This window comes from Mauremys reevesii, linkage group 2 (assembly GCF_016161935.1).
Source record: "Mauremys reevesii isolate NIE-2019 linkage group 2, ASM1616193v1, whole genome shotgun sequence".
NCBI classification, from domain to species: Eukaryota; Metazoa; Chordata; order Testudines; family Geoemydidae; genus Mauremys; species Mauremys reevesii.
Window position 1 is genome coordinate 266977098 of NC_052624.1, and position 13650 is coordinate 266990747.

The 13650-nt window shown below is 38.7% G+C and overlaps 1 protein-coding gene across 2 annotated transcripts in view; it reads right to left on the reverse strand.

Annotated features, from left to right (window-relative positions):
* WASHC5 (WASH complex subunit 5) overlaps window positions 1-13650 on the reverse strand; it is a 34586-nt gene continuing 20936 nt past the window's right edge. Inside the window, exons 16-28 of one of the 2 annotated variants that reach the window (XM_039523536.1) lie at window positions 12873-12953; window positions 11926-12027; window positions 11108-11287; window positions 10247-10371; window positions 8191-8353; window positions 7059-7161; window positions 6896-6975; window positions 4497-4600; window positions 3785-3914; window positions 3483-3579; window positions 2357-2510; window positions 1979-2066; window positions 208-405 (exon numbers count right to left, since the gene is read on the reverse strand). In XM_039523536.1, coding sequence (XP_039379470.1) covers window positions 349-405; window positions 1979-2066; window positions 2357-2510; window positions 3483-3579; window positions 3785-3914; window positions 4497-4600; window positions 6896-6975; window positions 7059-7161; window positions 8191-8353; window positions 10247-10371; window positions 11108-11287; window positions 11926-12027; window positions 12873-12953 — 1464 coding nt within the window. In that variant the 3' untranslated portion in view covers window positions 208-348. Of the gene's footprint in view, window positions 406-1978; window positions 2067-2356; window positions 2511-3482; window positions 3580-3784; window positions 3915-4496; window positions 4601-6895; window positions 6976-7058; window positions 7162-8190; window positions 8354-10246; window positions 10372-11107; window positions 11288-11925; window positions 12028-12872; window positions 12954-13650 lie in introns of both variants that reach the window. The other variant, XM_039523535.1, reaches the window with a different exon arrangement.

Consider the following 13650-nt stretch of genomic DNA (forward strand, 5'->3'; position numbering starts at 1 on the left):
TGCTTTCTATATTATTTTATTTGTGATACAAAAATCAAACTTCCACAAATAGTTCTTTAGAACATAAAACTAAATGATTTTTTACATAAACAATTACATACAGCATTTATGATGTGCAGTACAAAATGTATGCTGCTTGGATGTGATAGAAATTGCATATGATATCATGATTTAAACAAGGTTAGTTACATGGACTAGTGCTGACTGTTACATTTTATTCAGAGCTTTGTGGTTATTCCCCAAGACACAGAAAACACACAGTTCTGAAGTGCTGTTTTTTTTCTTCCTCTGCTCTCCCTAAGTTCACTTGTTTTGTAATTGCAATAAGGCTCATTCTTATTTCCGCATTTACAGAACTGTTCTGAATTCGTCAAAAATGAAATTAGGCACATGCGCTTCAACCACCTAAAGAAACAGAGAACAGCCACTCTGTTAAGTATTCCATAGCAACATTCAGCCATGAACACAGCAAACAACACTGCCCATGGATATTACATGTAGGTGTGTGTGTTTCCCCACTAAGTAAATGCTCAATGTTATCAATGTGGACTAGCTAGGTTTCTACTATATACTTACGCACATGGAGACGCAGATTCTTTCATACACAGACATCTGCTTGGCACATGTGTTTGGGTAAAGTTTTAGCTCCAGCTTAAGTTAGAACATCCCCTGGCGCACTCTGCTTTGCAACCCCATGCCCCAACATCAGGGAGATCTAGGACAGGCTATGCCAACCAGGTGGTGCAAAGTGGCTAGAACCATAAGAGAAAATCTGGAGCGAAATATTCTATATCTTTGATTCAGGAGCACTGCTTAGCAATGCCCTTTCCCAGAAACAGAAACTTCCCCGCACTTTTCAACATGTTACTTGTGTTACAGTTTATAGCACATGGTATTAGACACTCAACTTGTAGTCAGATGCAGAAGTGCATCATGCGATGAATAAATTATTGGAGTCATAGTAAACTGCAAAGGTAACTTTATAAGCCCAAATTGTCATGGCTGCCTTCCATGTAAAACTTTAGTTTATTGGTATCAAGAGGCTGAGAAGGAGGCTTCATTGCCTTAGGTAAAATTTGTTACTGCAGAATTTGTTTTGCCAAATTTAGAAGCCACCCAAATCCATGGCTCTCGATTTAGAACCCAATTTATCGGTCCTCATTTCAGAGCGCAAAATATCCATGACCACCACTGTCTTTTTTTTTTTTTTTTTAAATGTTACACATCCCTCGCAAACGCAATCATTAGAAGATGGGATGAGCAGAAAGCGAATTCTTGTCCCGAATTTCACAGAAAGTTGAAATAGTAGCTAAATGACCCTTCCAGGTGGGGCTGATGTGACAGAGATGGGAGCAATGGTATAAAGCAATCAGACTGACACACACAGTTGCTAACCAAGCAATTTGTGGATTGTATGGACAAGGCTTCACAGTGACCTATTCGCAGACAGATTTTTTTCACTTTTATGTGTCCTTTCAGGTTCCTTATGCTGAGCACTGATGAGGACTTGATACACTTGTCTGACATGCCTAACTGGTCAGTCTCGACAGAGATGCCCTGGTCCTGAGTGAAAAGATGTGGTGAAACTGCTAGGCGTGACCCCCGCTATTCATAACATCAGCAGAAACCAAAATTATCTTTTAATAAAGGACTCTGAGGATTAAGTAACCTTTTAAAAAAGACAGGTGAAAACACACATGAAGGCTAGTCCCCAATAACAGAAAAAGCATCTATTGTATTGACTGCCCAATTCCAGGCTCCCATTACGACTAATGATTGGAAAATGTAAGCAGTAAAAATCTACAGCCAGGGCTTTTAACTACAGTAGAATACTTTGAAAATAATGGGCCAGATCCTGAGCTGGTGTAAACCCATGTACTTCCTTCGGTTTTGATGCCAGTTTACACTAGTTAAGGATATGGTGTATTTTAATGCTCTTCCAACACCACGCTGAATCCAAGTTTTCTTACTTACTTACCCTTCTTGGTAACTTTGTATAACGAACATAATCTTCCAGGAACATAAGGGCACCCACTACATCAGCAGGCATTTCTGGTATCTTCTGGCTATAATATACACACACACAAAAGACAGCTGGACATTGTCTTTTTGACTAGTTAAGATAAGTTTTGCTAGAAAATGCCAAGCTCCCATGTAATATTTATTCATGTAGGTCAGTGTGCTGTGGGATATCGCCACAAAAAAAGACACTTGGACATGACACCTAAATATATGATTAAATGTATTCTAATCAGATTACAGACTTATAAATAAATAAATAAATAAATAAAAAAGAATGTTCAAATAAAAAGTCCTACATGAAAGGGGACATTAAAATAAATGTGAAAAGAGATACCTTGTGCACTGCTCCATTGTTGAGCGAATAAATTGACCAATCAGAGCCAGAAATTGTTCAGTGTATCGTGAATGAAACTGTTTCAACAGAGTGAGGAGCCCAAGCACTAAAGGGGGCCAGTCAATTGGATCTGCTGGCTTTTTGCACACCATTCCTGAAAGGAAAACACCACATTTTCCCCTCTATGTTCACAAAAACATCCTTTATAATCACAGCCAAACAAGAGTTATTCTCAGGAGGCTTCATGCTATTCCTGTTTTTACTTTTCATATGTTGGTCCCCTGGCTTGGGGGCATCAGATCAACCTTGTCAATTCCCAACCCCAGCCACTCCAAGTCCTGAAGGGCCCTCTCCACCTTGTAACTCATACGGGGCTGGCGACATGGCTTTTCACTCTAGTTAACAGTCATACAACACCAAGGAACTAGATCCCAAGTTAGGTAGTTTTAAACTAACCAATAGGAAGAGCCTGAAAGAGGTAAGTTTCTAACTGGGGTGTAGCTTTTTAGAGAAATGGGACATTTGGGCTTATGGCCCCCTAAATCTGAAGAATGAGGAGCCATGTTCTTATTTTCTCTTGCACTCTTCCCCCCATCCTGTAGGGCCCAATCCAAAACCCAATTAAGTCAACTGAAGTTTTTACATTGACTAAAATGGGGTTTGGATCGGGCTTACAGCTCCAAAGCTTTCCTGAGTTACAAAGGTCACGATGAAATCTCAAAACTTACCTCCCAATCTAGTCAAGATGTTCTTCTAGTATATAAGTTCTCTGCCACATTAGCAGAACCCCACAGCTAATGGATAGTAATACATTTTCTGCATTACTTTACTCATGTTAGGTGAAGCAGTTGGTTGTGCATATTACCTATATTGTGTTTGGCCTTGTACATTCAATTATCACTGTTAAGTATTTACAAAGAGGTCCTCTGTCACATTAACTGCAATATGTCAGTTATTGTAAACAGTAAGTTATAAATGGAGTTGTACATAGAGAAGGTCTAGTTTGTGCTATATTAAAAAAAAAAAATCTAGCCCATACATTTTAAGTCAAGAGCTGAATATCTTGAATACATCTACATTTACCCAGAATCCAACTGTATTTATGTAATAACAATTCATGTAATACCTAGATTTTTGTTGTACTGAAGTTTTGGCAGTTGGGCAATCAGAAATAGGAAGTTGACTGAGGGGAAATATGGAAGTCGTTTCGTAGTTATATATATCTGGGAAGAAAAAGGAACACAGTGTTTACATGCTTATCAACAGAAGCTAAACATGAGGAAACCAAAACAACACAGATCTTATTTGTATCAGAACTTAAGAACATAAGAACACTGCTACATTTACAGCAAATTAGACAAAAATAAAATGTCTGCTTGCGATTCAATGTATGTATTGGCTAATATCACACAATAGCATGTATCAGACCTTATTCAATGGGTTATGAATGCCAGCTGCTTCCAGATAGGCTGTGATTTCATACAAAAGTGTGTTGTCTTCTTTAGGATACGGCAATGATGGATTCTGATAATGGGCTTCAATGTCAGCCAAGATTGCTCTAAAACGATAAAAAGATAGAGATCAAATTTATATATTTCGTTATTTTAACTGAACTATTCATTTATAAATAATAATAAATAACAACAGGCAAGCCTGAAGTCATACTGCAATTGAGAAACATAGATCATATTAACATAAAGTAAAAAGTTACAGATATAGAATCTTTGGAAATTGTTATAAACAATAATCAAAAAAATAAACTGCTCTCAGTTTTTCAGATGCCCCTTTTCCTAAGGGCATGTATTTCAGTGTTAGCACCAGCCAGCATCTGCACAATTAGTAGAAGTGAGAAAAAGCACAGAATATGGTGAAATTTTTACGTCACTGTTTTTATCTCTTATCTAAATTTGACCTGCATTTCAGATATATCCAAATATTGAATATATTCAAAAATTGTATCTTTTCATTGGCATTTAAATTAACAGGTAGTTGCGTCAAATTGTTCCTGAATTTGCCAGTGGTTATCTGAATCCAAAACTGTCAAAACTTTGCGCCCCCCCCTTTTTTTTTTTAAATTTGGCTCAATTCACAACAGCAATCACCACCACATATAATGCTATCAAAGCATTCTGCTTCTTACTTATTGAGATTTTCCAAAGCAGCTGCCAAATGCTTGGAGTCGAACCTGCAGGAGTAATTCAATTCATTGGTAATTTGCCGTCTTAAAATCTGCATCTGACCAACCTGTAAAGAAAAAAAAATGAAGAAAGTAGTGAAAACAATGTTTAATTTTTCAAAAACCAGAGAGAAAACATGTTTAACAGTAAACAACTTACATTTATAGAAAGCCTTATATCCAGATAAACTTTTAATTCCTTTACAAACTGATAAACTATTTTATATATCAAGCATCTGCTCACCAATGAAGTTGCACCCTGTATCTAGGTGAAATGTAGCAGCCTTTCTATAGGCCAGAGCAGCTGCATGAGAGTGTAGTTGAAGACAGAAATTTGAACTAGTGATTCTCAAGTGTTTTCATACTGTGGGCCATTTCTCAATATAGCAAGAGTTTCAAAGCACATCTCCTCCCCTCCTGTACTCTTCACCCTGATCCCTCCTTAGCCTGTCCCATGTATACTGCTTGGATATATGACAAAAGAAAGTATTAAGGGGACAAGGTGAAATGACCCATGACGTGTGAGATGCAACTAGTTGCTTATGTCATCTGATTTTGTATCTGTGCTGTTTATTCCCTCTCCCAAAGACTTAATCTCCTCTAGTTGCCTGCAGTCTTCACTGATCTCTAAGTCACTTCGCAGTTTGAGTCCCACATGTGTTTAATAATAGAGTCATAGGGTCATTGATTATGGTAAAATGTACACTAACAAAACACCCACCAGACATATAAGTCAGCAAGACGTGGAAAAGAGAGGTATTTGTTAGAGTTTAGCAGGTCAAAAATAAAAGCTTTTGGATGCCCTCAGGAGATCCCTGGACAGAGCTACAACAGACTGCAAGTGTAAGTGCTTGAATACTGTCAAATGCTTCACCACTGTGATGAAAGCAGCTCTGAGAAATCTTGCTTTATGCCTAAAGCCGAAGAAGTCATTTTAAGCCAGAAAGTGTTATTGCTCAAGTTGGTATTTGGCCCAGACACCAGTGATGAGTACCTCTCCTCTTGCAGAAAATACCATGGGATCATAATGACCGCAAGCAGCCAAGATATAGGTTTTGTCTTTTCAGAAACACAGCATCTCTAGCAATGCAGCTAAGTGATTTGGAAATACTAACAAAGAAATGATTCACCAGCACCACTTTAGGCAGCACCTTGGGTTTTCCTTAGAGAACTCCCATCCCATAACTGACTTGGCTCAGTCCTGCTTAACATGTAATACACTATTTTTACAAGACTATGATAAATATCGTACCAAGTATGTTTTATCATTTGAAAACTCATAATTTGCTGATCATTATTGTCCTGGTAAAATATGTGCAGCAACACTGCATGTAAAGTTATAAGATTCCTTTGTATGGTATTACCAAGACTTGTTCCAAGTCTGGAGGGAGCAGCCACAAACCAGTTCCCCAAAGGTTAGCCAACGCATCAGCCAGGTGTCAACAAAATCAAATGGACCATCACCTGGTTAAGTGGCCATTCTTTGGGAGGAAAGAGGATGTGGGTGAAAATCTACATCTTGACAAAAAGACAGCTGAGGGTTTCCGTCCACACAGACTTTCTGTCTCCTGAACCTCAGCTGGAAATGATTCTCAAAGAAGAGAAAAAGCTACAAGAAAGGGGAGCAAATGCCCCAAATGATTCCTCCCTCTCTCTCCACTCATGGCATCGACAACACTTGAAGAACAAAGGAAGCAGCACTGGACTGGGGGAAGGATCCTGAATGAAAGGAATTGAGCCAGCAAGAATACTGAAACATGGTGAGAGACCCCTTTGGTTTGAATTCACTTATCTTGTTAAGTTAGGGATTAGCCATGTTTTACTTTTATTTTCTTGTAACCATTCTGATTTTTATACCTCATTACTTGTAATTACTTAAAAATCTATCTTTTGTAATTAATAAACTTGTTTTATTGTTTTATCTAAACCAGTGTGTTTGGGATTGAAGTGATTGAGGAACTCCATTTGGGATAACAGGATTTGTGCATATAATTTTCTATCAATAAAATGATGGACTTTATATGAACTTGTAGTGTAACAAGGAGAGAGCCGAGCAATACAAAATTATGGGGAAGTCTGGGACTGGGAGTTTGCTGGTGTTGCTCTGCAGTGTAATACATGAGTGGCTGGTTATAGCACTCAGAGTATAACTGGGAGTAACTTACATACTGGAGACTGTGTGTGAGAAGACCAGGAGTAGTAGCTCTCACAGAAAAGCAGTGTAAAAGGCACCCCAGGTTGGAGAACTAAAGCACACAGCTGTTCATCAGTCCACATTGTACCTTGGGTAATGTCCCAGTAACAAATACCACAGTTCCTGAAATGCACTGTGCTCAGCAGTAAAAAATTATAACAAAATGTACCTTCATTATGGCATCAAGATATGCAGCCCAGATCTTCTGAGTTTTGGCAACTGCTGCAGAATAAATTTTGCTAGAATTTGCTGCAACAAAGAAATGATGAGTAAGTACATTCAGAAATCCTATAATAACTAGCCTTCCAGGAGCCTGCATCTGAGGCACTTACCTACAATTCCTTTGACAGGGCTCACCACATTCATAAGAGATTTTAATGTTTCCTGTACAGTTCTGTCTCTTTGTATATTTTTCTGAAACATACTGAGGAAATTCTAAAAACAAATTAGCAGACATTACACACACACAAAATATGCTTTATCTTAGTAGCACAATATAGGCATTATAGCAATGAGATCAACATTTTCTAACAGCAATTGTGTTGTTATAGGGAGAGTAGGGTAGGAAAATTCTCCCGGACACAAGGCTAAAGAATTCCATGGTTAATCTTTCTACTTCTCTGGTATTAGTACACCAACCTGCTGCTCCCATTAGTGAATAATACTTGAAGAACCAACCTTTTGCTTACCTTACTTAACTTTTAAGGAAGTACCCATTTCACTTATACATTAAAATGTTTCATTCATTTTTTGCCAGACCATAGTATTAATGTAAGCTGCTTTGGAGTTATTTGGGGAAAAAAATGGACTTGGTTTCAAGTATGGATGTGGTCAGAAAAAGATTATGTAGAATTGACACCTCCTTATTTATTTCAGTAAAAACAATAACCTCTACCCAGATATAACGTGACCCGATATAACACGAATTCAGATATAACGCGGTAAAGCAGTGCTCCGGGGGGGCGGGGCTGCACACTCCAGCAGATCAAAGCAAGTTCGATATAATGCAGTTTCACCTATAATGCGGTAAGATTTTTTGGCTCCCAAGGACAGCGTTATTTCGGGGTAGAGATGTATACCATTCATCTAAGCACAAACAATCCAATTTTTTGGGGGGAGTGCGGTTGACGCAAGGTCAACATTAAATTATACCAGGACACCAAAACTATGCCCTTCTAGTACTTTCTCCCCACACGTCACCCATTTAACCTGTAAACTACTGTAACAGCACTTACACCAGAGCAACAGCTCTGACATTTCCTCCATCTGATATCTAGGATTTTATCTTTGTGAAGAATACCTGTCTGGATTTAAATGTATTTGACACAAAAACTCTTCTTATAAAAGGCTGGCAAGAGTGATCAAACATTACAATATTTGTTTTTAAGTGGCAAATAGCCACGGAAACAAAATTACTGATCAGTAAGATAGAATGTTCCTTAAAAATGGAAGCTCGAAAGTTACCTGCAGCTCCTTCACAATCATGAAACAGAGTAGTCTGTCTAGACCATTCAGACCAAAAGTGCCTAAAGTGTCCTGGATCTCTGCGAAGAGGTGACTGTTAGTTACTTCCTGATGAGTTTTCATATCATACCATGTGTTCATTTGGTCAATGTAACAGGTGACTCTAAAGGAAAATTCAGAAACAAAACAACTTTTTTAGAAGTGCTAGGTGGAGTTTCTAAGAGGCCCTTGTGTCCCGGGACCTCTTGGTGCCAACTAGCAGAAGGCACAGAAGTGCATAAGGGTTACATGGATCCCCTGGTATATATATATACCTAACTTTAAACAACTGGTATCTATATATACTAGTTCACCAAAGCGTGTCATGTAAGGTTTCTAGTGAAAGCCTGTGTCACACTGATCCTCCATCATTGTGAAATGTATGCATGGATGATAGATAAGGAGTTAGTGCAGTGGTTCTCAAACTTTTGTACTGGTGAACCCTTTCACATAGCAAGGCGCTGAGTGCGACCCCCTCCTTATAAATTAAAAACACTTTTAAACATATTTAACACCATTATAAATGCAGGAAGCAAAGCAGGGTTTGGGGTGGAGGTTGACAGCTAATGACCCCCCATGTAATAACCTCACGACCTCCTGAGGTTTCCCGACTCCCAGTTTGAGAACCCTCGAGTTAGTGTGTACACATGCTAACTCCTTATCTATCATCCATAAATACATTTCATCATGATGGAGGATCAGTGTGACACAGGCTTTCACTAGAGGACTTACATGACATGCTTATATATTATATATATATATGACGGACAGAGAGACAGAAAATTACGTTCTTTAGGTCTGTGGCTTGGGGCTGGTCACCAAAAGGTGAGAAACAGGTTTCTTTCACGCAGACGATGTTTCTCCATTGTCTGTCTACATGTAATTGAGTATAATATACTTTACAATGAATTCCTATTTACAGTCTGAGCAAAATGCTAAGCAAATGATTGCCGAATTTCGAGGGGAGATCCTAAGGAGGAAAACAGAAGAAGCAGGGGTTATCCTGTTTGCAAGTGCCGACACTGAATTTTTGGACTATAACTGTAGAGACGCAGATAAACTCTGCAGCTTTCCACTAAGGAGGTAAGAGGACGGAGTGCTTGTCTCATGAACGGAAGAGCACAGCGAAGCCTGGCTGTCAATATGCTGGAAGGATTTAGGGTGAGCTTTTGCTCTATATGACACGACAGTGCCTTGTTAGTCAAGTTTAGGCTCTAGTTATGATTTTATTTTACATGTAATCCTTTGTTTCCAATATTTCTGTTCACTAGCATTTGAATCTCTGTTCTTGGTTAAACACACATACACTTTATCTACAAACAAATCTAAGTGCTGTGCGTCAAGCAGAGCTGTGTTCTATAGTGGAACTGGTAAGCTATGCTGTACTGTTCCTTTGGAAACGGGGTCTGGTAATTCTGTGAGTGTCCAGTGGAACAGGGGCTGGGCACTCCAGGGAGATGCTCAGAGGACTCAGGGGTTGGAGTGTGCCTACTGTTAACCTGTACAGAGAGAGCAGGGCCTGCGGAGGCATGGGAGGCAGTGCTTGTGTTGCCAGAGGCTGATGGAGTTGGGGAACTGACCCACAGCTGGCATAAAGAAGGCTTCCTCATGCTAAGAGCAGGTGGTAGTGAGGTGACTCACAATGCTGGGTACCCCCAGGAAGTGCCACAGTCCTAACAAGTTAAGTTACTTAGACAGACATTAGACATGAACTGGCCATAGGTGATCTCCAGGCACTCTCTCCAATGCCAAATCCTGCCACCCTTCCTGGGTCCATGTCATCTGATTTTTTTTTTTGTTTGGTAACACTTTAAAAAAAAATTGTTCCTGGACTAATCTTAAAGTACAGGATAGCTTTGGGAAAGTTCTTTGTTCTGAATATTTAAAACAGCAGAGACCACCACCAAGGAAAATTTATACTGGTTACAAGGGAGCAAATATGTCAGCATTACAAAAAGGGGATTCAAATAAACTGCATTATAATTCATGCACTACATTGGAGACATATGGTACTTACTTTGGGTCTGTAATCCTCAGTATTTCTCTGCAAAGCCGACCAATAAATGTTATAGATTCATCCACAGGTGTGAATTTGGGTATTGGAATATGAGTGGACTGGTATATACTTTGCCAGTCTTGAATCTGAAAAACACATTTTAGAATAATTTTTCAACTCTGTCCTTGGTCCCTTTCAATTTGGCTTCAGAGAATTATTTTGCTTTTCTTGAAAAACAACAGTGAACAGGAATCTGTACAAGAGAGATTGAAGAGAAGTGGTAAGGAAGAATGGGGCTAACATGAATAAGGACAAGTAACACTAGAGGATTATATCTTCTGCTTTTATACAGAGTATGCATTTGCTAGCTGTGTTCACAAGCCCGGGTCTGGGCAGCTCTCCAGCTTTTGTCATGATGATCAGGTAGCAGCCGTATCCAGTGCAGCCTATCTATTCTTCCAGGATATGGGGGTTAAATAAGGGCTAGGCTCTTGTTTGGCTTATTTTCTGTTACGTTTCAATTAGTATTTCTTGTTTTTTTGGGCAGGGTTTAGGGAGGAGAGGAAGGGTTACTGTTGATTTTATTGTTTTATGACTGTATTTTAAAATAGTCTCAAACTATAAGATCTTCGGGGAAGGGACCATTATTTTGCTTCGCATGTGTACAGTGCTTAGCACAGCGGTGCCTGGATCTCTAAACAAGCCAAAAAAAGCACCAATTTTTTTTCCTTTTACATGTCCAGCATATGAAGTTGATAATCAATCTCAATTTTGTCTGGATGGAGCATGCATATCATTACACATTTACTCATGTGGCATGAACGTCCAAATTTAAAGACATTTATGAACTGTGACAATCTTGATCAACCAGCATCACTGTACCTTTGTTCTTAGGAAGTTATTGCACTCCTGTTCCACGTTATAGTTGATAATGCGGGACACTTCTTCCTGCCAAATCTTTAAACCATAGATGTTGACATAATCCTGGATGTACTCAAAAGATCGATGGAATCCATCCATGGTAGCTGCCATGTCTTTCAGTTTTGGCATCAGTTCACTTGGCTGTAGAAAAGGAGATTAATTAAACTCCCCCGAAGAGGCAGTATACAAAAGGAATGGATAATTGTTTTTAAGTGTTACAGTGGAAAACAACCTAACAGAAGTTCAAAATGTGGTCTATTTAGGCTTTCATACTGGGCCAATCTAAAGGGCATATGGGCACCAGAATTGAACTGGTTTAAGAAACTTATCAAAGGTTAGCTGAAAATTCAATTTATTAACACAGTCATAGTATGAACTGAAATGTTCACAACTTCCAAGAGTCATGTCCAGATTACTGAATCTCCCTTTCCAGGAACAGTTGAGTGCTTCACTGCTACCTGAAGCAGCGCAGGGAACTGTATTTCTTAGATGGACCCTTTATGTGGGCTAAGGTGTACTATCAATTGTTGTGGGAAAACAAAGAACTCCAGGTAAGTGAAGAAAGGAATTTAAAACAAACTTGTTACAAAAGTTACACCTACTTGTACTGATTCCCTTCATGATTTGTGATTTCAGTTAACTGTATTTCAATTTCACATTAAACTTCTTAAAGATAATATGAAATGCTAGAAGCTACTTGAAAAGGTCCAGTACAGCAAGTTCCAGTCAAGTTCACATACGGAAAGAAAGTAACAAAACCAACTCTACTTGTACAGCACCTTGGCTCTAGGGTTAAAGGTGAGTCCCCTGTGAAGAGCCAGAGCTACTCGTTTGACTAGCTCCTTCCTTATTCCATCCTCTAACAACTGCTTTGGATCCACCTGGGTAAAAAGAAACACAAGATTTCTCTGAAAGTCAGAAAAAAGGATTTTCTAAACATACATATAAGTATTTAATCTAAGAAACATCTTACTTTTAAATAATGGTGTGAAGTGTGGCAGCAAGTGAACTTATCAAACAGTGGTGAACTGTGTATTTTGAGCCCCCTCTAGTGGTTGGTCCACAAGAGAATAACTTCTAATACTTATAGCTGATAGAGTTACTTCTTTAAGTCAAGGGATATGTGCTCAACATCCTAACTTTAAACATTTCTGATGACCCTTGGGAAAGGGGTGTTATACATGCAGCTGAGCAGAGCACACGTAAGAAGTTTTTATTGTCTCATCACCGCTAGCAGTAGACATGTTCTTTATATGTAGGAAGAGTGGATCTCATTCAGATGAAGAAACTGCTCTTTAAAAAAAGCTTTACAGTAACATTAAATGTAGAATAAATGCATCAAATACTAAAGACCTTGGCAAGTCCATGCTCAATTGTAGTTGTGGGCATTCAGCACCTCTAAAAAGTAGCAAAGACATGCATCCGACGAAGTGAGTATTCACCCACGAAAGCTCATGCTCCAAAACGTCTGTTAGTCTATAAGGTGCCACAAGACTCTTTGCTGCTTTTACAGATCCAGACTAACATGGCTACCCCTCTGATACCTTCTAAAAAGTAGGCGATTATTTAGGTGTCCAACTTTAGGCACTCAAGTTTGAAAACTTTTGTCAAATTATTTCCTGTTTCTCTTTGTTTTTGCTTGTAAGCTTGTTTGAGTGCTGATTTTTGAGAATGTTATGGTTAAGTGTTAATTGCCTTCAAAGAGTTACATCCACGGTGACATTACCTTGATGATACCAACCAAAGTAGTTTTCATCATAAGGATACCTTCGGTGAAAATTGAAATAGCATGGGTTAGCTTGGCAACCTTTAATGAGAGGAAAGGAAACTACTCATTAAAATGTAACAAAAATTCAGGTACAATCACTGCAAAATAAAATAAATAATCAAATCAATTCTTGTTAAGTGCAAACTTCCTATTTTACAGCAAAGTCATTTTCGCTCTTTTTAATAGATGTGATTTACATCAAAATGGAATAGTTTTTCCTTTCATGTAAATTCAGGTGGGTCTTTTAAGAGCAAACCAAGAAACAAAGGTGTTTCTTAGAGGCTTAATAACTATGAGGGAGATTTTCAAAAGGCACAAATGACAGGTAGGTGCCTTGCTCTGTCTAGGTACACAATTCAAAGTTATGTAAAATGGAAGTAATTGTTTGGGAGTCAAATGGTGGCACTGCTTTAAATAAATTGTTTTTAAAAGTCATTTCACAGTAGTGATGGTTGCCAGCAACAGGCCCAATCCAGCAGTCCTTATTCAGACAACACCCCTCTTGACTTAATAGAATTTAGTGATTTTGGTCACAGTCTAATTTTTAGATTTCTAGTGCACTCGTCTACTATTAATAATCATAGAGAGAGTATGCATGTGCTTAGCGCTGCATGATCAAGACAGACAGACATTTTCCTGAGAGAGCTTAGAAGCTAGTAGAGACAACAGGGTTGTGAAGAAGTCATTAATGAAGGCTTTGTGGAAGAAGAGCATTTTGAGGAGGGATGAGAAGGCA